The sequence below is a fragment of the Furipterus horrens genome, unplaced genomic scaffold, assembly GCF_987537825.1.
Source record: "Furipterus horrens unplaced genomic scaffold, mFurHor1.1.pri manual_scaffold_5, whole genome shotgun sequence".
In the NCBI taxonomy this organism is placed as follows: domain Eukaryota; kingdom Metazoa; phylum Chordata; class Mammalia; order Chiroptera; family Furipteridae; genus Furipterus; species Furipterus horrens.
This window is the reverse complement of record NW_028327175.1, coordinates 195,983,560-196,007,607: the sequence shown is the minus strand read 5'-3', so window position 1 is coordinate 196,007,607 and position 24,048 is coordinate 195,983,560. Positions and strand designations below refer to the sequence as shown.

Here is a 24,048-nt window from a genome sequence, read left to right as displayed (position 1 = left end):
GCTCGTACTCGGACTTAGGTTCTCATTGCTTTTGGTTGGGGAGCTAACTCAACTCAGTAGCAGAGACCCCAGCCTTTGTGCTATAGGTCTCGTCCTGTAATTAATGACTCACATCCACTTACATCACGTTAAGAACCCTCTTCTAGTCCTGTCGCTCCTAATCCCGGCCTCCGTGCTGCATGCGGACCTGATCGCTGCTCGGGAGAAAGGCAGCAGGCTCACTTGCGAGCAGGGTGCCGAGGCTGAAAAGATCGATGACATTTCAGTCCAGCGAAGGTTGTCTCCAAAGACACGCCCTGGCTTTGGGATTTGACCTCATCGATGTATCTTGTCAAGGCAATAGGAGTACGTCTTCAGAAGAACACGTGTGCATTAGCTCTGTAAACAGTGTTCATGCCGGCTGGACGAGGGTGCTGTCCGTGCACCCAGGCAGCCCCGCAGAGCTCCACAAGGGCCCGGAGCATGGCCTGAAGCCTTCGGTCTGGAACTTCTTTTCCATGACCACATCCTGTGTACCACCCTTTAAGCCCCCAGGGACCTGAGGACACGTTCCCTTTGTCATTCTCCAAAGACTTTCTGCGTTTTGGTATCTGCCACATGGCGCTTTGGTCCCCAGATGTCCTCCTCCATCTGCTGATGGCACTGCCCCTCAAGCTGTCGGCATCACTTCTCAAGCTGTCGGCATCGCCCCCCGAGACATCAGCATCGCCCCCTGAGCCGTCAGCATTGCCCCCTGAGCCATCAGCATCACCCCCTGAGATGTCAGCATCGCCCCCTGAGCCGTCAGCATCGCCCCCTGAGATGTCAGCATCGCCCCCTGAGCCGTCAGCATCGCCCCCTGAGCTGCCACCAGCTCTCACTGGAGAGGACCCTGCTCCGCAGCCTCGGCCGAGCGTCAGGTGACCCTGCAAGGAGGACTTGCGCTCACTCTTCAGTTCTCTCCGGCCTGCGTGCATCCTGGGCCAGAGAAGGTTAGCTTTCCCTTCGCGGCATCGCTGATAGCACGGAGCCCAGTAGTTCATCCGTACCCTGGTTTCAGTGAAAGTTTAAAATGTATTCTTTTCGCATTCCAGGCCTCCAATGCATCCAGTCCGTCTAGATCCAACACGATTTGGTGTTGTCATGACAACTCCAGTCCTCCAAAGGCAAAGAGGTCAGCGTCCAAGAGTGGAAAGTAAACGGCAAGTTCAGAATGACTTAGGGGTCTCCATCCCCTGGCCCCAATGGTGCAGGCTAACCATCGGGGTCACCCACGACATAGAGGTGGTCCGGGAAGGCCCCAGGAAGCGCCTGCGCACTGAGGTGCCGAAGGGGAGAGAGGCGAGAAGGTAATTTCCAAAGTCAGAAACATTCATGGCCAATAACAAACAGCTCTACCTTACGTGCATTTTGAGTTAAAAAGAGGAAGATACTACCTCTCACCTATCCGGTAAGCAAAGCCTAAAAATAGGTGTAAGTCTCAATTCTAGAAAGACCGTCAGGAGATGTTTTGTAGATTAATTGTTAATACAGAATCAAAAGCCTTAAAAATGTTCCAACCATCCCCGCAACAATTCTCCTTCCAAAGATAGAATGTAGGAGCGCAGGCACAAGCGGGGTCAAAGATATACACACAGAGACACCGTTACGTGTTCTTTATAGTGGTGACAACCTAGAAAACAGGCTAACTGCCCCACATTCATGGTTAACATTTATACCACCATATCTGAACACTAGCTATTTCATATATTTGCAGAGAGTTTTTAATAACATGGGAAACTGTAATAATGTTAGAAGAAGCCTTAAAATGTTAGGGGGAAAAAAACTAAAAAAATAGACACCATTTAAGTCTAATTACATAAACGAAGAAGTATACAATATACAGGCCTAGGAAAATTAGTATTGTAATGATGACCATGAAATTCTTCTGCAAATTCAATTTTTTATAACTCCTTACATCCTGACATTATTTTTCAATGGATGGCGAACTTAACAAAGCTTTAATGGAAGAAATGAATGAATAAGATCTTTTATTGTGGATGGGATACCCCAAACTCTTATGCCCAAAGCAACTACAAACTCTGGAAACAAACATACATACAAGGCTCAGCTTACAAGGAAGTCAGGAACCTCTTCAGCACTCCAGAGGGACCCCGGAGAGCAGGTCCGTCTGCCCTAAGGACCTGCTGATTTCTGCTCAGCCAGAGCCTTGGGTTTTAGGTCAAGCAGAGACGAGGAGACAAAACCTGGCACTCGGTAATGTGGGACCAGGGAAACCCCTGCGCAGAATTTCAGTTCATACCTACAAGCTGATCCCCTTTCAGGACTGGAGCGAAGATTCGAATGACCTGCTTAGTAGGGACAAGTATAAGCTCAAACTTTAGCACAGTGGAAGCCCACCTGGGACAAGCATGGAAACCTCTGGAGGTGCTCAGGAAATTTCCACAGGTAAAGTTCTAATGAACACAAGCTCAGAACCATAGTAACAACATACTGGGTTGGCCAAAAAGTTCGTTTAGTCTTTTCCATACGATGGCTCTAGTAGTGCTTAGTGGTCTTTAACTTTATTGTCAGACTGGATTGGGACAGCATGCATTTTTTAAAAACTTATCAAAATTGGTGTATCTTTGTGCAGCCATTTTAATATTAAAGATGAAAGAAGATGTGCAACTGTTTTTGCATATTATGCGTTATTATTTCAGGAAAGATACAAAGGGAACTGAAATGCAAAAAAAAAAAAAAAAAAAGATTTGCACTACATATGGAGAAGGTGCTGTGGCGGATCAACTGTGTCAAAAGCAGTTTGCGACGTTTCTTGGCACCATTGACATTGTGGCCAAATAGCTCTCTGCTGCAGGGCTGTCTTGTGCATTGGGAGATGTTTAGCAGCCCCCTGGCCTCTCCCCACTGGAAGCCAATGTGAGAGACAGCCGACATACTCAAAATATGTAAATTAATAACGTTATTGGTGAAAATGAAAAATGTGTCTTTTATTTTATGGAAAAATCTAAACGGACTTTTTGGCCAACCCAATACATGAACCAGAAATCACCACACAGACAAGAAGCGAACACCATGACCCAAAGGCAGCAGATAAATCAAACTGCAGAATCAGACCCACTTCTACCTCAGATATTAGGAACATGAGTCACAGGATAGAAAGGAATTGATATGTTTAAAGAAATAAAAGAGTTAATTAAAATTTTAAGTGAGGAACAAGAGACTATATAATTGATCATAGTGATTAAAAAAAAAAAACTGAAAGGCACTCCCAGAAATAAAAAATACGCTAATTAAAATGGAAAAAAGATGAATTTAAGTGTATAAAAGTAGAATTAGTGAAGTATCGTAAATAAAGCCCCAACAGTCTCCTAAATGGAAAACGTCAGAGGAACGGAAGACAGGACAAGACCCTAAGATGCCTCTGCAGTCCTATGTCTCGCGACAGCTGGTGCTTCAGTCAATGGCAGACCGCAAAGGCCATGGCGGTCCCGTGAGATTGCAATGGATTGCCATAGCGACGTTGAAAGGAAAGCCTGGACCAGCCTAAGCTGTTCAATTTCTGCCAGTTCTGGGCGGTTAAATACATGAGACTCAGCACACTGTCCCTCCATCCTGTGGCCACCGCGGCACGTGTCTTGGCACCCCCAATGGCAAGGGCCCAGAGCTGGCGAGGGCGTGGGGGGAGGGGAGGGGGGCGGAGGGGAGCCGGGGAGCCCACGGCCCGCCGCCCATGCTCACGCCGTACACGCACGTGCACAGGTACACACACCACACACTCACGCTTACTAACTTACTCTCCTTCCCTCCATTTCTCTTCCTCTCTCTTTCCCCCCAGTTCTATTCCCCCACCTGCCCCCCTTTCTCTCCCGTTTATTATTCCTTGTCTCCCACTTTAACCTCTCGGGCTCCATCAGAAGGACCTCCCTCCTAGCCCCCCTCCCTCCCCGCACGTGGGCGCACGCACACGACTTTGTCTTTTATGCCGGAGTTTGACTGCACCTGCTGTCTGTGCTCAGCCGCACCAAGGGTTTGTGCTGCACGTGCCTACAGTCTCCGGCACAGGCCGGGGCGGCGTGGCCCGTAGCCTGGGGGCCGGAGGCGGTGCTGGCCGGCTGGGGGTGTGGCGGGCCGAACCCCCCCCCGGTGTGCAAAGTGCACTCTGGGATGTCTGCAGCCCTAAGGACGCCGCTTCTCAGTGCGTCCCGTGGTCAAGCAGAGCACGCGTGGAGTCAAAGCCGGGAGGAGGTAACAGAGGAACTGAAGGAGGGGAAATAAAGAAATGGCTGAGAAATTTCCCGAACTAACAGAAACAAGGGCCATTACATTCATGAAGTACAACAAATCATAAAAATAACAAAAACGAAATTTGAATCTAAACCCGTCAGAATGAAGCATAACCCCAAGCACAGAGAGAAGGCCGTAAAAACAGCTCAAAGACGAGGTGCCCAGTTATGACATTACAGCTGCTGTCTCCACAGCAGCCGGGCGGCCTGAGGCCCTGGGGCAACATTTTCAAAGGTTGGAGAGAAAATAACCATAAGCATAGAATCATACACTTTGCAAAATTTTCCTTCAAGAACATGGTGGAATACAGATGTTTTTAGAATCCCCCCCACACACCCACACCCACACGCATCTCTCCATGTTGACACCCCACCAAAAGGAAGATGTAAAATACTTTAGGAAGGTGGAGGTTGGTATCAGCAGCAAAGCTCCAACTGACATGCATAAAGGGAAGCACCGGCGTCACGATAGATGACGTAAATGAAACATTGTACAAAAGTAACATTTGAGTTGTAGGAGCCCTGAAAACAAAACAAGATCGTAGGACAAAAACACATAATAGCAGTATTGTATTTGTGTGTGTGTGTGTGTGTGTGTGTGGTGGGGGATATTAGAAGTTAAAATGTTCTAAGATTCTAAGTAGTTTGGAAAATAGGTTTAAAAATATTGATTGACTGTCTGGCTTTGTAAAGTTCACATGCTACAATTTCTAGCTGATCCCTGAAGTAATAGAAACAAAGAGTATAACAGAGAAAAAAAATAGAATAAGAGAAAAATTAATTCCACACAAGGCTATTAAAGAGATAAAAAGAAAGGGTAGGGCAATAGGAAGCCTAAATAACCTGATACAAATAAATCCACATACATCAATAATCAAAATAAGTGTAAATGGTCTAAATTTTCTAGTTAAAACATACATAAGAATAACTAATATAATTTTGCAAATAAGAGTAGTGATTGCAATCTTATCTTTTCAGATATTAAAGCTTATTATGAAGCTACAATTTTAAAAAGTGGTATTGGTGGAGTATACACAGAAAATATTTTGAACTGAATGCAAATGAAAAAAATACATTTCAAAATTGCAAGGAATTTTATATCTTGAAATAACTATATGAGAGCATTTGACATGAGCATTCAAGTTTAAGCTTTGCTCTTAAGCTAAACAATTAAAAAGAAGAAGAAAAGGGCAAGCTTAGGACAAAGGAAGTAGACACATGGAAATAATAAGGCTAAAAGCAGAAATCAATGTACAGTAACAGGAAATCAATGAACAATAGAGAAAAGTCAATAGAATTAAATCTGGACCCTTGGCGGGGGAAATCAATAAAATGGATATACCTCTGACAAGACTGGTAAGGTAAAAAGAGAAGATACAAATGACCAGTATCAGGAATAAATGAGAAGATATCACTACAGACCCTAGGGTAATAAAAAATGCATTATAAACAACTACATAACAATCATTTCAACATCTTTGATGAAATATAAAATTTCTTGAAAGACAATATTACCAGACTCAAGAAATATTAGAAACACTGACTGGTCATATTGCAATTAAAGAAATTGAACCCAAAGAAGAAAATGACATACCAATATTCCTTACGAACATAATGTGAAAAAAATCCCCCCCAAAATCAGCAAAAGAAATCCATCAATGTATTTCTTTTTTTTAAGTATAATGCATCATGACTAATTAGAATTTAACCTAGAAATAGTTAATTTACATACAAAAAGCAACGCAATTCACCATGTTTATCCCAATAGGTATATAAAAAGTATGTCAGTATTCCAAGTCTATGCATGATAAAAGCTTTCAACAAGTCAGAAATAGAAACAATGGAATAACCTGAGTAAAAAGTGGGGAAAGGATCTGAATAAACATTTCTCCAAAGAAGACGTACAAATGGCCACTAAGCAGCTGAAAAGACTCCCTAGCAGTAGGGAATCATTAGGGAAATGCACACCAACACCACAGTGAAGCACCACTTCGCTCCCATGAAGGTGGCTATGAACAGAAAATCAGAAAGTAACAACTGTGAGCGAGGATGTGGAGGAACCGGGAAGCTTGTGATTTGCTGGTGGGAATGCAGACTGGTGCAGCTGCTGTGGGAAACACAATGGTGGCTTCTTAGAAAATCAAACTCAGAATTACCATGAGACCCAGCAATTCCATTGCTGGGGATATACTACCCAAAGAATTAAAAGCAGAGACTTGAACAAATATTTGTACGCCTATGCCCGTAGCAGCATAATTCACAGCAGCTGAGGAGTGGGAGCAACTCCAGTATCCACTGACAGACCCATGGACACACAAAGTGTGGTCTATGCACACAGGAGAATACGATTCACCCTTAACAAGGCAGGCGGTTCTGACACAGGCTGCAACAGGGATGAGCCTGGAGGACATTCTGCTCAGTGAAAGAAGCCAGTCACAAAAAGACAAATATTATATAATTGCACTTATAGGAGTTCCCACGAGTATTCCAGTTCAGAGAGACAGGGATTAGACTGAGGAGACATTTTAAAAATTAATCAAAAGTTGGGAAGGTATGACCCCTGCCGTAACGAGCTACATCCCGTGCCAACAGTTCACATTCATCAGCATCTAAAATATTCTCCATCTTTCAAATCCATAGAAAGTAACAGAGTAGCTTTTGCAAGTCACATAATATTCAAGAGGCACAAAATTTTCTAGAATGGAACAATAGCATAAATCAGGGAAATCCTTGTAGAAACCCCAACTCGATACATGATTGGCATTTTCAACCATTAGAGAAATATTATCTCATCAATAGTTGGTAGACAACTGGTAAACCATTTAGGAAAAACAGATCCTGACCTTACATTCTCTGAGGAAATCTATCCAGAGATTTTGCAGGTTTAAAGAAAGGAGCTAGGGAGGAACGCCAGCCAGAGAAGTCTATTCTAAGCCTGTCAGTGAAAACAAAGGGATTAAGATTAAGAATAGCATTTGAATGTCAAAAATTACCATAAACAGACATGATGAGTAAATGCAACATGGTGTCCTAGTTGGGATCCTGGAACAGAAAAAAGATATTTGTGGAAAAACTGCTAAAATCTGAATAAAGTCTGTAGTTTAGCTAACGGTATGATACCAATCATTTATTTCTTAGTTTAGATCAGTGAGTCTCTGCTGTGGGTAATTTTGCTCCCCAGGGAAAATTCAGCATAAGGATTATTTTGAGGTAAAGGCAATTGAGAAAAACAGATAGAAAGACAGCTCTCTGGCCTCCCACTATTTTCCTAAAAGCATGACATCAATTTACAAAGGTGTCCCTCCTCTTTCTATAAGGAAAGACAGAAGTTAGTCCCCAGAGACCACTTCACACCCTAGCAGCCTGGAGATGCCACCAGAGGAATCAATGGGAAGCTCACTAGTCCCCTTTCATGCACTTACCTTCTCACTCCGCCAGTCTTGGACACCTATGCCTGCTTTCCTTTGTCCTGCCATTGCGCCACAGAACTATCCTTTGTTGGAAATGCCACATAAGCCAGAGTTCTAAGCCACCGCTTTGAGTTAGGCATTTCCCCATGTACATATGGAAAGTACATGTTAATAAACATCTTTGTTTTTCTCTTGTTAAATATGCTTTTGGTTATAGGATCCCCAGAGAGAAATTAGGTGGAAGGAACATTGTTTTTCATCCCCTGTGTCCTCAGGCACAGGGGTCTTCAGCAGGTAGACACAGACTCACATTCCAGTATAAGGTCTGGCATAGACATTTTGAAAACACACCCCTGATTTGTCTCATTCCCTCCCCTGCCTAAGAGCACCTTTCCACACTCAGTGATAACAGCCACTGGACCAAGTGAGGTCACTAGGATGCCATACATGTGAGCTCTGGTCGTCCACCCACAACCATACCGTCACGTGGCTAAGATCTAACACGGGAAATCATTGGCCCCATGGTAGCAACGTGAACAAGATTTCCTCACTGAACTACAAACTCCATGAACAACATAGTTTAAGATGAGTTTATGGCTGGTCCTACCATCGTCATTCATCTCTTATTCTCCACTGTTAGTTGGTGACACTGAACATAAGATTATAAGTTACAAAAAGACCTAAGCTTCTGCTTTAAGACACTGAAAAATAGCAACAAACAAACAAAAACAAACATCAAGCCAAAGGAATTAAACACAGCACCTGTGTCACACTTTTTTTCCCCCTTTTCTCTGGGGTCTTCTATATCTGAAATACCTTTCCTTACAGAATTCACTATGCTATCATCACGTCCTTTTTCCGATATCACGTTTGCATTGATTTCCTGAAGACAGCTTAGATGAAACTGAAGACTAATGACAATGACAATGTGCTGAGGTCCCACTATGCTCTACAACGCTCGGTGGTCCTTGGAAAGTTGCCTCAGAGAACACAGGGCTGGCCACTGGCAGAGTCTGAACTGCAACTGAGCAGGGTCCCCTTCTGATAGGTCACCCTGATCATCATTCCTCACGTTCATGGAGGACTATGAACTTCCAGGTTACAAATCCAACCACTGTCCCATCTGCCTGCTACAGGCCCTGAGTCCATTTCTCTTACTCGACCTGGCAAACCTGAGTGAGTGGCCCAGTAGAACGACAGTTTCCTAAACAATTGTGGGGACAGGACCCATTCATGCCATTGAGGGAGTTACTCAGAAAGAATGAAAAATCTCTTTTCTCTAAGAGACAGCTGGGCTGGCAGACATGGGCAATGTTTAGAGACCATACAAACTCCGGGCAATGATCTGAGCATCACATTCAAGATTTTGTGGGAAGAGACATAATCTCATCCAGGTTTACCAAGCGTTAAACAAATAAAAGAACCCTCAGAATATGTTTGTAACATTCTTCACACATTTCCTATTGTTTTGGCATTGAATCTGACCATCTGAAGGACAATAAAGTTATTCCATGACAATACTTGACTATTCTTATTGAGTCTCAGAGAAAAACAACATTTTAAGGCTTTTTCCCCTCAATTTAAAAACCAGTTGAGGACGCTATAGTTTTCACCTTCCTTCCCACAACCTACCTGCAGACATGGATTGCTACATGGCTCCCCACCCTTCCTTAGCCGCCGAGGTTTGAATATGGCCACGGGAGAGGTGCTGGAAAAAGAAAAGGCGTCAGGCTTTTAAGTGGCGCTGACGTCAGCAAGGCTTTGTTGGGTCATCAGAATGACCTGTCCTCCAGCTAGCACTCCGGCCCTGAGCAAGCGCCCTGTGCCGGGCATGCAGAGGTCAATGCCAGTGACTCAGACTTGGAGCCTGGCCTCAGCGACAGTGTCTAGGAGAAAATGGCCCTGGTGACATAGCAAACACAATACATTACGTTAAAAGGCCATACAATTGCTGGGAGGTGGTACTTGAGAGATGAGGCTGGGGGGGATGCGCTGAGGGAAGGTCACAGAGTGGGGAGTGGGGAGCACTGCTGAACCGGGTGGGCCACAGCCACAGCTGCAAGGAGGTTTGGGCACAGTGTGGGCCAATGGTTTTCAACCAAGGGTGACTTTGTTGTCTCCTGCCACCCAGATAACGTCTGGAGACATTTGCGTTTGTCACAACAGGGAGGGAGGGCTACAGCATCTAGTGGACAGGGGCCAGGGCCACCGTTACACACCCTAGAGTGTTCAGCAGGAAGTTATCTGGCCCCAATGGTGGCGCTACTGAGCCTAGAGGGGGAGGGCAACAGAGGGTGGAGGACGCTGAGTCAGCTATGGCCAAGGTCAAGGTGAGAAACAGGAACCATAAAGCAAAGAGAGGCCAGCTCAAACACAGCAACACAGTATTTTTCATCTGGAAATTTGCAGAGGTTTGCAAATTGATCCCTAACCGTGGCCAAGCGCATTTAGGAAGCGACTTTACCTAGGTTTCTACTGGAGTCTGATTTGACGTTGTGTGTCAAGAACCTTAAAGAGGCTCATACTCTCTGACCTAAACATTCCACTTCAAGGGTTTTTTTAAAAGGACATAATTCAGCATAGAGAACAGTCCTATATGCCAAGTCTTCACACTACCACTATTCCAAAAAGCGAAGAACAAGTAACAACTTTAAGGAGCAACAATGAAGAAATAGTTATATCCATAAAGCACATCATTCTGTAGTCCGTAAATGTTATCCGGGTACAGCACTGCTAATAGCAGGAAATATTCATGATGTGCTGCCAAGTGGCAGAGACCCAGAGGGCAATGACATGCGCAGCTGCATCTTATTCAGGCCCTCTGATGGGCTCATCCCAGACACACACAGTCTGTGATGTCACCTCCCCTTGAGTGGCACACGTGCTCACATCATGAAATAAACGCACTCACTGCTAATGGGGTCGAGTCTAGTGGCAAAATACTAGGAGACACAGCACTCAGCTGGTAACCCGGTAGGGAAGTCCTTTTGGAATTCTTCCCCTCCAGTCTTTCACATCTTTAAATACCAGTGACGCTGAACTATACTGGAGACTTCTGGGACCTACGCCATGAGAAGCCTGTACCCCGACTGGGGCATTCTAAGAGAGAGGGTCCCCCAAAGAACCTCATGATTTCGGGCAAATGGAGGTGGGCAAGAATGGCACTCGATCAGTGTCTTCCCCAAAAGCATCTCACAAAATCAGATGGTTCTGTTCCATCTGCTCGGGTGTCTCAGGAACAGGGACAGGCTTCAGCCCCAGTCACGGCACGCAAGATGAAATGGGCAGTAAGTAATGCATCAAAGTCCACGATGTTTTAGGCACACGATACGCCGTGAGCCGAGAACCGTTGGAGTCAATACTGTACATCCCACAGCACACCACAGAGAGTGAGATTTTGGACGGGGAAGAATTTCGGAGCCAACAAATTTTAACTGTGTCAAACGACATGGCTTATTAGATTTAATAATAAGTTAAATGTGTAGCTCACGTTCCTGGTATGTCCTGCTAGGGCACCTGTCTACCAAGTGCTGGCGTTACTCCTTCTCTCCACAAGTGGTCTCCAAACATCACCTTTGCTGGTGACAGTGGAGGGGGGTCCTGCTCAGGGCAGTCCCCAAGAAGAGCACAGCAGGACCCAGATACCCAGGACTGTTCTCAGCTCTGGCACTTGTTGCCACATGGACTTGGGCAAATCATTTAAGCCTCAAGCCTCATTTGTCTTACCTACAAAATAGGGATAATGATACTGTCTTTCCAGGATGGCCTGGATGGTTCAAAGTCATGGACACCGCAGATGGAGGCCAGGGTCGGGCCCCCAGGATTTCCACAGCGCATGTGATGGCTGCCAATAGGAAGAAGATGATGACAATGACAATAGCGGCCATAATGATGAAGAGATCCTTCCTTAAAACGGGTGCAGAGGCTGCCCATGTGTCAGGGGCTGGCAGGGTGCTTACCAACAGTGGGGATGCAAGAGATAAAAGACTCAGGGACTGAGGAGAGGAGCGAAGAGGGAACCAATCCCTAAGCTTTCAGCCCCTAAAAAGAGAGCAGGGTCCCTGTGTCTGTGAGCATGCTTCACCACCGCCCGTCTGTACCCCACGGGGTGTAAGTGTCCCTCTGCCCCTAATCTCAGGACCCTTTCTGGGTGCATGTCCCGGAGGCTCGTTTAGGAATACAGCGTTCTGTCTGACAATGTGACAACTGGAACAAGACCGCCTTGCCTCCCTTGGAGGGACCTCCTAGGCTGCTCCCACCTTCTGGCCAGATGTCAGTAGGCCAGCTAGACAGGATGCTGCTCGGGCGGTATTTGGAAATCCTCCCGATGAATAAAATCAGGCTTGGTAACTAGGGAGGAGGAGGCCCCCTAACAGCATGTCCGTCATCCCCGGAGGCTGGCAAAAAAGCCTTGACAACAAGAAAACACCAGCAGTTCTTGGAGTTTTAATGAGCATCGCCGCCATCAGAAAGGCACTTGCGTGAAGGCTGAAAAGTTTTGTCAAGACCGAAGGTCAGCGAGCTCCCCCTTGAAGGGTTGGGCAGATGGTACCAGGACAGACGGCAGCAGTTAGGGTGCGTGAGCTATGCTTAGAAATTCCAGGCAAGAATTCTACAGTGTGGATGAGAAGTGCTTTCTCATTACCTGGAAAGAGATGCATTTCATTGCAAATCAGTTTTGAGGGAGGAGCATACAAGTGCAGGGAAGGGTATGTGTGCGCACATTTGTACATACAGGGTGGGGCCGACGTAGGTTTTCAGTTGCGAGTGTGCAAAACAGAGTTTATTCTTGTGTTAGTATTGTTTATTATTGTTTTATTTCCCCTGCTTTGGTCCCACCCTGGATTTGAGGCATGCGCCCCAAACGGTGAGCCCAAGGCTCTGGGGTTTTGAACTTCAGGGCCAAGGGATGCAGCAGCACACGGACCTCACTCCCTCACAGACTTCACTGCAGGCAGAGAGAGCAGAAATGTCTTCACAATTGACAGGGCCACCGCGAACACCAAATCCACACCCTCGCCCGTTCCCCAGGTGAGGAGACTGTCTCGAGAATCCGTGTGGCTCATCCACAATCACTGGGCCAGAAATAGCAGATCATCGACTCTAAAACAGGTGATCTGGCCTCCGTGAAGGCCTTTGTGCCCAAACAGCTGAATGAGGCCACAGGCTTCAGGGCCCCTGACAAGCCCTACCTGTGAGCCTCCGGGAGAGAGGAGATCAGCCCAAGGGAGGCAGAATTAACTCTGCTTCTATGCCTAAGACAGTCTGTTTCATAGTGACAAGCAAAGATCTCTGCGCCAAAACCAGAAGCACACTGGGGGATTTTCTCTGCCTACGCGCCTCTCCTTGGGGACAGCTGCCTGAGACCGGGATCCAGTGACTTGAAAGCTTCTTTAGGGAAAGTGCTATAAATCCAAATTATGATTTCACAGCAGGAGACTAAAGGCAAGGATGCACTTCAATGGGGAGCTTACACCAATGTAGGTCATATAGTGCCGGAACCTTCATCACCAACAAAGAGGAAGTTGGCTGGCTTCAGCGAGGCCTTAACATACTCACGTGAGGCCCGAGCTAGCAGCCCCGGCGCTGTGTCTGCAGGACGCGGGCGTCCCCACCATCTCATCTGACTGAAAGCCGTGTCAGATGGCCTGGCAAACCCCCGAGCCTTCAGTATTCATGCACTTGTTAATGACATCCCTGAATGTTTCTGTGTGCGTTACGACTTTAACATGTTCTGCAGTCACTTTGATCAATTAGGAAAGCTTTAATGGGCAGAAACCGCCCCGTAAAATCGCCACGCGTAGGCTGCATTTTCAGCGTGACTGCTACTATCTCTAAATATTCCCCCCGAGTGGACAGTCCCTAATTCGTAAACCAGAGTCTCCTGCAGAAAATCGGAAGTTTGTGCACAGGAAAGGGGAGCTCTGGCCTCTGAGGCCTGCTTTCCCTCCCTGATGTCGCCAGGGGCGGGAGGGCACCCCGCCAGCCTCAGGGGTCCTGCTTGGCCCCAGCCAGCAGTGCAGACCCAGACTCAGGTCCTGGACACCTGCCCCAGGAAACACATCCGAGGGAACAGAAAACTGTGCTTCCGCCGCTAGGCATGGAGGGGCCTCAGATCTGCTTCATTTTGAAAACGTCCCATAATTACTACACTCACTCACCCACTCAGTTATGGAGCCAACCCATAAAGATCAACTATCTGATTGAACAGGAGAAAGGGCAGTACCTTGGGCAGCACCTTGGGCCCCTCGGCTATGCAGGTGTTGGGACCAGAGTGACAAAACTCTTGGGTGGATGGCACCCCGTCCTAAGCTACCTTGCTTTGGGGGCTAGCGTTTCCTCCTCATTACGTAGGGTCTGGAAGTCACATTGGAAACACAGCTTTGAGGGGACGTCTCTCACACGGCACAAAAGCGTCACCTAAGGACACGCTGGTGACACAGGCCTCCACGCCACGCAGTCAGTGGCCGCCTGGGAGCGAGCTCACAAGGCCCCTCTCCTGAGAGCCGCGTCCTGGAGTAAGTGACGGAGAAGGAACTCGCTGTCCGCCTCAGTGGGGCGTGTGCACGATCACCTAACGGACGGGGACGGGGGGGTGGGGGTGGGGGCTCTGTGCGGGGTGCCCCCCCCCCCGGGGATGGGAGTGTCACTCACCTGCCCTGTAACTCCAGCCAGGAATGTGAATGGACAGCTGGTTGGTGTGAACGCCGGTGTGACAGCAGGTGACAGGGTGCTCCTTCCCTTTCCTTACAGTGATCTGCTGAGTCCCCACACCTGTGAATTCCGCATTTCCCAACGGAGGGGAGCCGCTCCAAGGACACGGGCGGGTCCCCAAATGTAGCCGCCCCAGTGCGGGCTGCACCGGGGCCCAGCGCGGGCCCAGGAGGCCGGGGCCACCCTCCGGGAGCGGCGGCTTCAGGGCGCCGCTGATTGGCCCTCCGTTGGCCGGGCCGTCTGCGCCATCTGGTGTCAGCCTGTGAGAACTGCAGTTGAGGTTGAGCGACAGGACGGACCTGTGCAGCTTGGGGCCGGCCAGTTGCGTCTGCTCAATGGGGACGGAGAGGGACCTGTCCGGGTAGCAGATGGCGTTGGGACACTGCTGAGACACCCGCAGGTGCACACAGGAGCTGAACAGCAGCGGGCTCTTCCCCGCCCGTGGCGGGCCTGGGGAAAACCTGTCCTCTCTGGGGTCCACGTTGGTGACCCAGTACTGGTGTCCGTCACACAGCCGCACGTGGGCCTCGGGGAACTTCAGCCTCAGCACAGAGCTGTTGCTGGAGGATTCCGTGCAGGTGAAAGGTCCGTGGGGCCGACATGGATAGCCTCCACCGGTCAGAGCTGAGGGGTCCCTGAGTAGGGGGTCCTGGGCCCTGCACTTGGCGCACAGAGGGTCCCCCACAGCCCCCCACAGCAGGGTGCTGGCTGGGGGGCCCACACGCCTGGCCGTGATGGTGATGGACGCAAACCCCTTTTGGGGGCTGCTGCCTGGCTTCTCTTCTTTGGGGAGCAGCTCAGTCTCAGGTCCTCGTGCCCCGACCGGTGTCTGAATTCCTAAGTGGCCGGGGAAGAAGGCAAAGGCTCTGTCGATGGTGACTCCGCTGCGACTGGCCAGGGCCTGCTTCACGGGCCACGCGGGAGGCTGAGGGTCCGAGCACAGCGCAGGCAAGGCGGCCCCATCTTCTTTGCATTTTTCCTCATCCATCAGCTGTGAAATGACCATGGATGAAATCATTTTCCTGTTCGGTGATGCCAGCGTCTCCTGCAAATGGGAAAAGATCACAATTATTCAAGCATCCACTGTAAGGCAGGCAGTGCACCCTCAGGGGCCAGTGGGACACTGTGCCCAATACTCCCGTCTGAGACCTTTCACATCACCCCGACACGACCTCTGAGCATCGCCCTGACAGGCAGGGAGCCCAGATCTGCAAAGGAACTGACTGTGTGCTCTGGAAGCATGCCTCTGCCCGGGAGTGGTTTCCTCTGCTGGGTACCTCTTTGTAGTTTGTTTCTTGGTCTTGGGGTGATGGGATCTTCAAATTTCCCCCATCACCTCCACCAGGCCCAGGAGCACCTGACGCAGGCTTGGGGGGCAGGGCAGCTAGGGCTCAGGGCACAGGTTCGTGGGGCAGTGAGTTGGCATTCCTCCAAGAGCAGATGTGGGTACAGGGAGCCCTGAGCCTCTGTCCCCAGATCCCTTTGCTGGTTTAGACTGGAATCCAGTCCCTCCTCAGGGTTGCCATCATGGGGTCAAATCCCAGACAGAAAAGCAATGGCCATCAAACACTCAGGCTTGACAACTGCCTGGACCAGCACAGAAGCCCTGAGAAGCACAGGTCAGGGAGGAGGGGACCGGACCGAGACAGGTGTAGTCTGGCTGCCTTTCAGTTGCTGTCTGTGTCGTGGTCGGGGTGTCTTAGGCTCCCTAACCAGCAGAACGCAGGTCCCTGCTGCCTGCACTGTGCGCACGGGTAATGCTCTGCAGAAAGCTGCAGAAAGACCAACAGACCCCAGCCCTCATGAACGCTCGCAGGGTCCCAAGCCCCCGTTGGGACGTCCATTGTTCCCGTGCTTACAACAAGCCCATGCGTGGAATTGCACAGGACCCCCCATGACCCTGGAGGCCACTCAGCCGCCACTGCCCGCGGCCCGCACACTGGGAGCCTGAGTACGTCCTCGGGACCCGGCACTGAGCAGGAGCGTTCTGCCTGCACAGGGCCTGGGAATCACACGGCCGGCCACAGCGGCAGGTGCCCGGCTCAGAGACCCGTGGGCGGGGCCCCTGCAGCTGCCTTTTAACCAGAATCCCCAGACTGATGTAGGTGACCCAGGAAGCATGCTGTGACATGGGAACAGAGTCATGGCTGCCGGTCTTTGCAAGGATGGGAGCGGCTTGCCCGTGGTGACAGCAAATCGTCCCCTTTCCGAGGACACAACACGAGAGCACAGGGACAGTCTCCTTTCCTTTGGGGCAGGAGTGATAGTCCCTTCCTCACGTCATGCTCCTTTGCGTCTGGACTTCGGACGGGGGACCCCACATGTGGCGTCAGCACCCGAGGTCGGGGTCCTTCACGGGCAGACGTGGGAAGACGGCCGGCCTGCCTTTCCTGGTTTTCCCTTTTCTCTCGTTTTCCATGGCGTCTCCATCCCCACCCACATGGTCATATTTTAAAGACCAGCGGGAAGTGGCAAATTCAGAAGATGACAAGAGACAGGTGAAGAAGCAGACAGGACAGTAATATGAAAACTTACTTCATTAAAAAGAAATATCCAAATACCACTGGCCATTTTTTCCAGGGGGCTCTGCTGGCATTTGGTGGCTCTCAGCCCAGGTGGTGCATGAGTTCCCCATGAGCCTGGGGGCCCCAGGGACAGCCTCGTCCCTGAAGAAGCGTGTCAGAGCCCCCATGTGGGCCCAGGCTGCAGAGTTTTTAAAGCTCCTGGTGTGATCCCATGGGCAGGCAGGGCTGAAAAACCTTCTTGGCGCCTCCAGGCTCCTCTCTCGTCCTGTCTCTCTGTCCAACAGTCCTTTTCTAGATCATGTTTCCTGAAGTCTGGGCCAGTGCCCACCTGCATAAACACCTGAAGACCTGGTTTTAAGATGCAGGGTCTGGACCCCTCCCTCCCTAGAGTGAGGGCCAATTGAGATGAGAGAAGATGAGGCCCAGAATTAGGGTATTTAACCAGCTGCAGGACATGCTTCTGCACAGGGAAGGCAGAGAGGCTGCCGGGCTAGGACTCAGGGCTCCTGGGGTCCGTCCTGAGCCTGAGGCTCCCAGCCTGGCCACAGGACCCCAGAGGAGCCCGGGTCTCCACTGCTGCCGAGCAAGCAGAAGACACAGTCATCCCTGGGGGCATTCCAGGCACAGCTCATACCCTGGACTCCAACATCAAGAGGGAGCCCAGCCTCCAGGCTCGGGATCCCGGGGAGCCTTGCCTTGGTGTGAACAAGGGACGCCAGAAACAAGGACTATGATTCTAGGAGTGAGTGACTGTCATCTCAGCCTGGAAGGACAGAAATGCCCCTGACTCTGGTGATGTCAACCTGGCTCCATGCCCGGAAGGAGATGGAGCCACAGCCAGGAGCCCGGGGCTTTGTGCGCTGCAGGGACACTGGGGAGCCCACTGAGGTCCCTGAATCAGCCCCACCCGGGCCTGGCTAGTGTGACTGAACAATCCCACCAGAGGCGAGCAGATGCGGGAAGGGCAATGATAGCGGGCGCGAACCGGAGCTTGTTTCGGACTGCTGAGCGTGCCTCAGCGACGCTGCCCGTGGGGGCTAAGTGCTGACGAGGCCCAGGTCCAGGGAAAACCCTCCTCGCCATTTCCACCTCACAGAGAAGTTGTGGGGATCAGAAGCAGTGATGGGGAGAGAGGGCCTCTCCAGGTGGGAACAGGTAAGACAGCCCCAGGGTATGACCTGCCCTGGGACTCAGCGGAAGTCGAAGACGCCTGATACAGTCACACCTACACAGGAATGAGGGAGCATTCCCATCAACGTTACGCCATGTTGCAGTGGCATTTGTAATGAATGCCTTTGGGTTGATTTAAATTGTTTAAATGGAAATAATCCATTACACGCCCAATCCATAGATATTTTGGTGATGTGAATATAGAATGAATGTCACCTTTTTAGATGCACATTCCGTTATTTATAACATAGAGTCATGGTCAAAGCATTCCTTTATTCACTCATCAGACAAGTACTTATTGAGCCCCTAGTACATGCCGGGCTCTGTGCTGAGGGAACTTCCTGGCCTCAGAGAGCCAGCAGACTGGGGACAGCATCGAGCAGGTGACCCCGTTACCAGGACAGGGATCACGAGGTTAAATTATTCTCTGATTTCTCAGGTGCTGAGATGCCGTGTTGACAAAAGCCGCAACCAACCCATAGAGAAGCTGGAAAGGAAGCACCGCATTCCTGGATATACATCAGACCCTTGGTTGGGAAGTTCTGTTTATCAAAGTCTGTTTGTTCATTGAGACCTACTAAATAATTAAAGATAAAATCCAGCCCCTCAAAAATCAGGGTGTCTGCTCAGGCCATTGTAACCAGGGGCCCCGGTTCGGGGCTTATGCACGAGAAACTGATTTCTCACCGTCCTGGAGGCTGGAGGTCCAAGGCCAAAGTGGCAGCAGGTCTGTCCTCTCTCAGCGCTCTTCTCCTAGCGACAGGTAGCTTGCCCTCTCCCCATGTCCTCACAGGCTCTTCCTCTGCACCTGTCTGCATCCCAGTCTCTTCATATAAGGGCACCAGGTGTAGGTGATCAGGGCCCATCCTAGAGACCTCACCTGACCTTGATCACCTCTTTAAAGGTCCCATCTCCAAATATGATCACGTTCTGAGGTACCAGGGGCTAGAATTTTAACATGGAAATTTGGGGGACACAGCTAACAGACTACATTGCATCTCCTTATGTCCAGTTCTTCTTCTGGGGCTGGGAGACCAAGGACGTGTGGCAGAGGGGCGGTTGGATGTTCCTAAGTCGCCTGGTATGTTTAAAACAGGGCCAAGTTCCCTTAAAAAGCAATCACATCTTTTATATCAAATATTTTCTGCAGTTAAGCAATTTCAGCATGTCACTCCATCTGTCCTTTATACTGGGGTAACTGAACATGGCTTTGAAAAAAAGATGTCTTTTATCTAAAAGAAAATTAACTGATGTAAGAGTTCCTGACCAGCACCACACACGCACACGGGTACATTTTCTTTCTCACGAATGCTGCTTGAAGATACTGATTTCTTTTAAATGCTTCAGATATGATTTTGTAGAGCTGGCAACAGCTTTCCTAGTTCTATCTGCTTTACTGACTGTCTCTAACATTATATTTGGGGCTTAAGGCATCTCACTAAGAAGCAGACCGTTTCATAAGTTGAAGTGGACGGCCAGAGACAGCGGGTCCCGAACCACCAGCGTGACGACGCTTCCACTTCTGCCCCGATTTATTTCGGCAAAGGATAGGCATCTAATCTAATGTGTAGCCTTGAAATCGATGTGTTTCTCCATGAGACGATGCCGTCCTTTTCCAGAGCTGCTCAGCAACCTCCAGCTCTATCTGTAAGATGGATTCTGTGGCCCCACCTCCCTACAGATGCATCGTGGTCACCTCCCCATGAGCTGCAAGCGTGCCCACTCTGGTCACACCACTGGGTCACCCTCAGCTGAGTGGCATTTCATCCTGACTGTAAGGACGTTTTCAGACGCTTGCGTTTGCTCTGGTTGGTAGCAACAGGAAGAGAGGATTTTAAGACAAATGGGGCATTCGAAGCTCTCTTCTTCTCCATAAGAACCTCCTCTGCCCACGCACTTGCTAGAAGCCACAGGATCTGATGCAGGACGACAGATAATGTGAAAGGCTGGCAGGAATTGAGATGTTTTTTGAAAGGGGATCAGGCAAGGACACCAGGGCCTGCAGACATGCATTATCACATTCTGCAGAAATGACAAAGAAACAATTACCGAGTGTCTAAATGACCCAGGAACGTGCCTGCAGCTATAAAAGTTGTAGATGTTACAGTCACGTGCAGGAAAATGCACGATGAATCTAATGGAGATAAATAGATACAAATGTTTTCTTATTTATCTCTTTCTGCCTCTGCCTAAGTGTCTACACAGAGCTGCCATTCCTTTTGTTAAAAGGAAAAACATTATGTTTCAAAGGGAGAAAACTCAGTTCTGCAGTTCATTCCATTTAAATCCCTGCCTGGCTGAAGACGCTCACCCGCTGGTCATGTCTGCAGCTCCGAGGGATTTTGCAAAGGGGAAGGGATCTCCTGCTGGCGTCGGAGGAGAGGCGGGTGTACGCGGATACCGGGGCCGGGTGGGGAGCACTCCATCGTTTGATGAGCACACACAGGGACAGGCTTCAGCAGCTCAACAGGAGGAGGGAAATTTGAAAGTTACGCTGCTGATAGAATCAAAGGAGGTGACGCAGGTCACGACAAAGCAGGTGCGTGGTGTGAGCGTGTGAGTGAGGGGGTTAAAGAGGTCCAGTCACAGGGCCCCCCAATCAGTATCAATAGTGACCACGCTGCTGAATTTCATCAGCAACAGGGGCAGGCTGAACTCACCTACTCGATGTGAAAAAAACGAGGAGGAGGGACTCTAGTTGGTGTCTTTCTTAAGGAGAGTGGCCGTTGATCGGGGCGTGGTCTTCCCAGGGCAGGTCCTTCTGGCTCACTGTCTTCATTCCCATCCCTAGGAGCAAATCAATGACACCACCCATCTTTCCATCTTACATCTTCAGAGGGTGAGCTCAGCACTTCCACAAAGAAAGGGCTTTAAATACTCAGGACTAAACCTCAGGACCCAGAAGAGCATCCTTCCTCCATCGTGTGGGACTTCAGGCTGGGAATCTCAGAGGAAAATGTTGGCTTTTATCAAACTCAGAGCTGCATCCACGGATAATGCCTACGACAAGCATTTTGGGGGGAAAATTATGTTTTACAGATACCGTTACTACATTAATCCGCTATGACAGTGCAATTCACATAATTCCACTCTCTCCAAGTCACGAGAGCTGGTGGCAGGATATTCATTTGTGAAAGACAACAGATGTCTTGTAAACTGACATCTCCGACACGTCTTTGTGGCAGGAAAGTCCATATTTTAAGTTCTGTTAATGGAAACGAGCCTCCTGTACGCCAGCCCTCTAGAGCAAGGTAAGGACAGAGCTCCGGAGCCAGATAGCCTAGGAGCTGTGAGATTCGGGGCAAGCCAATGACTGGAGGCACCTTGCGCTTCAGCTTCATCATCTGCAAAATCGGTGCAATGATCATCCCCCATCTCCGCAAGGGTTGCAGGAAGGACAACATGAGTCAATGGACAGAGCCTGGCAGGTGATGCTCCGGCCCTGGTAAGCACTGGGTACAGAGTTCTTTATTCTCTAAAACCAGAAACATTTCGTTTTATAAGCAGGACCTTTCTTTTCCTTTCCCTCCTGGAGACCACTGACCGTTCTGGCGGTTATAACAGCCTGTACTAGCTGTTCAATTTCAAAGGCCCTCACCCCGACCTGCGCAATGCCAGCCCACATCCTTCTCGGCCGCCAGGGCCCTCGCTCGGGTTTGAAACGGAGATGCAATCAGTACACCCTCCCGTGACACGGTGAGTTTACAGACTGTCGGTGAAGGTTATAGAAGAGTGCTGGAGTGTACACACCGCACAGTGGAGCGTCACAGTCTCGGTCACTGCCGTGAGATTTCCTGCCATGTCTGTTTGATGGGGGGCCGAGCATAACAGACTGTGAGCCCATCCTCCGGAAGCCGTCACCCCATTCTCTAGCTGGCTGCCTTTTGCTGACTATTCTAGAAGTGAGAAACATGTGTCACCCGGGAGCAGTCGGATTTCTTCTCTGTGACATCAGACTGCAGACCGCTGGTGCTGTATTGAGTGTCCCGTAATCCTGAGCAAAAGGAGACAGCGTTGCTACTTTTCAGTGTACGAAAAGATAAAATGGAGAAGATGACTTTGTAATAAAATGGAACAGCCCCTCCTCAGGTAAAAATGTGTGCATTTCCTCGTGGGTTTCACCGCTCTCCACGCAGGCTGGGTTCATTACTCTCCTCGGTGTATCGGGCTGCACAGTTGTTTACGTTCCCAGGCTCCGTAGAAACTGAACAGCGTCAGCCTTCAAACATTCACCCATGTCCTGAGTTGACACCCAAGAGAGCTGAGAATCACATCCATGGATTTTCCAGCCACCCAGAGGTAAGAAAGACTGAATTATTAGACCAGCTTTCATCCGGCTTCTTAACACAGCTGTTCTTGAAGGGGCAGTGAGGGACTCGGACCCAACACTGAACCTCCTTTTGGTAATTAGGAGGATAATTCTGTGGTAACGCTGTGAAGACAGATGAGACACCGTGGACAGCCCTCCACATAAACATCTGCCATGGGAGAGCCGGGAATGTCATCAGGGTCAGGTCCAAGTGCACAGCAGTGGACCTAGAATCGGAGGACCGGGGTTTGAGTCCTGGCTCCGCCATCGGCTAGCTTGATGACAGCGGGCAAGTCTGTGGAACTGCCTGTGGAATCCATTCATGCACCACACCTGCTCTGCACACCCCACGGAGCACTGCCCAGCAGGAAAACGTGCACTTCGAGGCAGCCTGGCTGCGTTGGGACCTCTGCCTGGGCCTCTTGTTGCTAACGCAGGAATAGAAATCCCACACAAAGAGGGAGAACAAAGGTAAGAGGCTGAGCGGCCCCCTCTCCCAGCGCAGGGTAACAATATTGCCTCCACAATGCAGCTATTCTGGGGGAAATAATGTTTCAAAAGGCTCCAAAGAGTGGCGTCCCCATCAGCTGGTGAGGAGAAAGAAGGGATGGAAGAAAGCGGTCCTCTAAATCAACTTTTATCAACTCACCAGAAGGGTTTCTGAAATATAATTTAAAGCATTTTATAGGGAAGTTATATGCTATAGTATTTGCAAGTTTGGTGGATGGCAAAGGATTAGGATGGACTCGAGGGAAATTCAAGGCCACCATCGACCTGTCCAAAGCCCGTTGATGTCTCATCTCATCGTGGGTGCAACAAAACCCCTTGGCTCTGACCCAGACATGTCGCTGTGCCCCCACAGACACCTTTTCCTGAGGGGCAGAGGCTGCCATCGAGACAATGTGCACAGATTACTTTCCGGGAAACGCACACAGGGCACCTGGAAGGGCTCATGATTTCTGTGCGGAATCGGTGCGTGATGATGGCTGATGGTGAAACTGATGCAGACAAAACCCCCCGGTTCTGGAGCCTGCCGAGGCAGCAGGGCCGGCTCCACCCCACGCTCCCTTGAGGACGCGTCATCACCCTCTCTGCGTCTCTTCACTCACAAAATGCGACCCCTGCTCCTGCCCAGCCCGCGCCGGTGCCCGGAAGGAACATACGTAAAGTATTTGGGTCGGGGTGGGGATGGGGGTGGGGGTTAATGCATGATAAATGGCACCCGATTATGACCATCAGTGAGCAGGACGGAGGCCACCTCCACCTGACTCAAGTCTAGATGGTCACTCTCACCGTGGCATCAGCGGTCACTGGAATCAGACCAGGAAGTCCCGGTCGGTATCCCTAGCTACATGTGGCTTTGGGCAAGTTACTTGGCTGCCGTGCCTGCTGGCTGTGAAACGGGGACAAAACAGGGCCTTCCTCCTAGAGCTCCTGGAAAAGGAGACGTGACCGAAACCAGCCCCAGCACAAGGCCCAGAACGTGACAGCGGCAGCGAACATCAGCTGCTGGGGAGCACTGTCCCCTGGGGCAGGGAGCGGGGAGACTGCCATGGTTGAGTGTCCCATAGCTGCTGTGACAAAGGACCACACACTTAGGGGTCTAAACAACACAAACGTATCATCTTACAGGTCTGCAGGTCAGTCAGACACCC

At 49.8% G+C, this 24,048-nt stretch overlaps 1 protein-coding gene across 1 annotated transcript in view; it reads right to left on the bottom strand.

Annotated features, from left to right (window-relative positions):
- Positions 1-24,048, bottom strand: part of CUNH10orf90 (chromosome unknown C10orf90 homolog) — an 87,173-nt gene that overhangs the window by 22,547 nt on the left and 40,578 nt on the right. The window contains exon 2 of the mRNA XM_090278687.1: positions 14,330-15,434. Coding sequence (XP_090134813.1) covers positions 14,330-15,407 — 1,078 coding nt within the window. The 5' untranslated portion in view covers positions 15,408-15,434. The remainder of the gene's footprint in view (positions 1-14,329; positions 15,435-24,048) is intronic.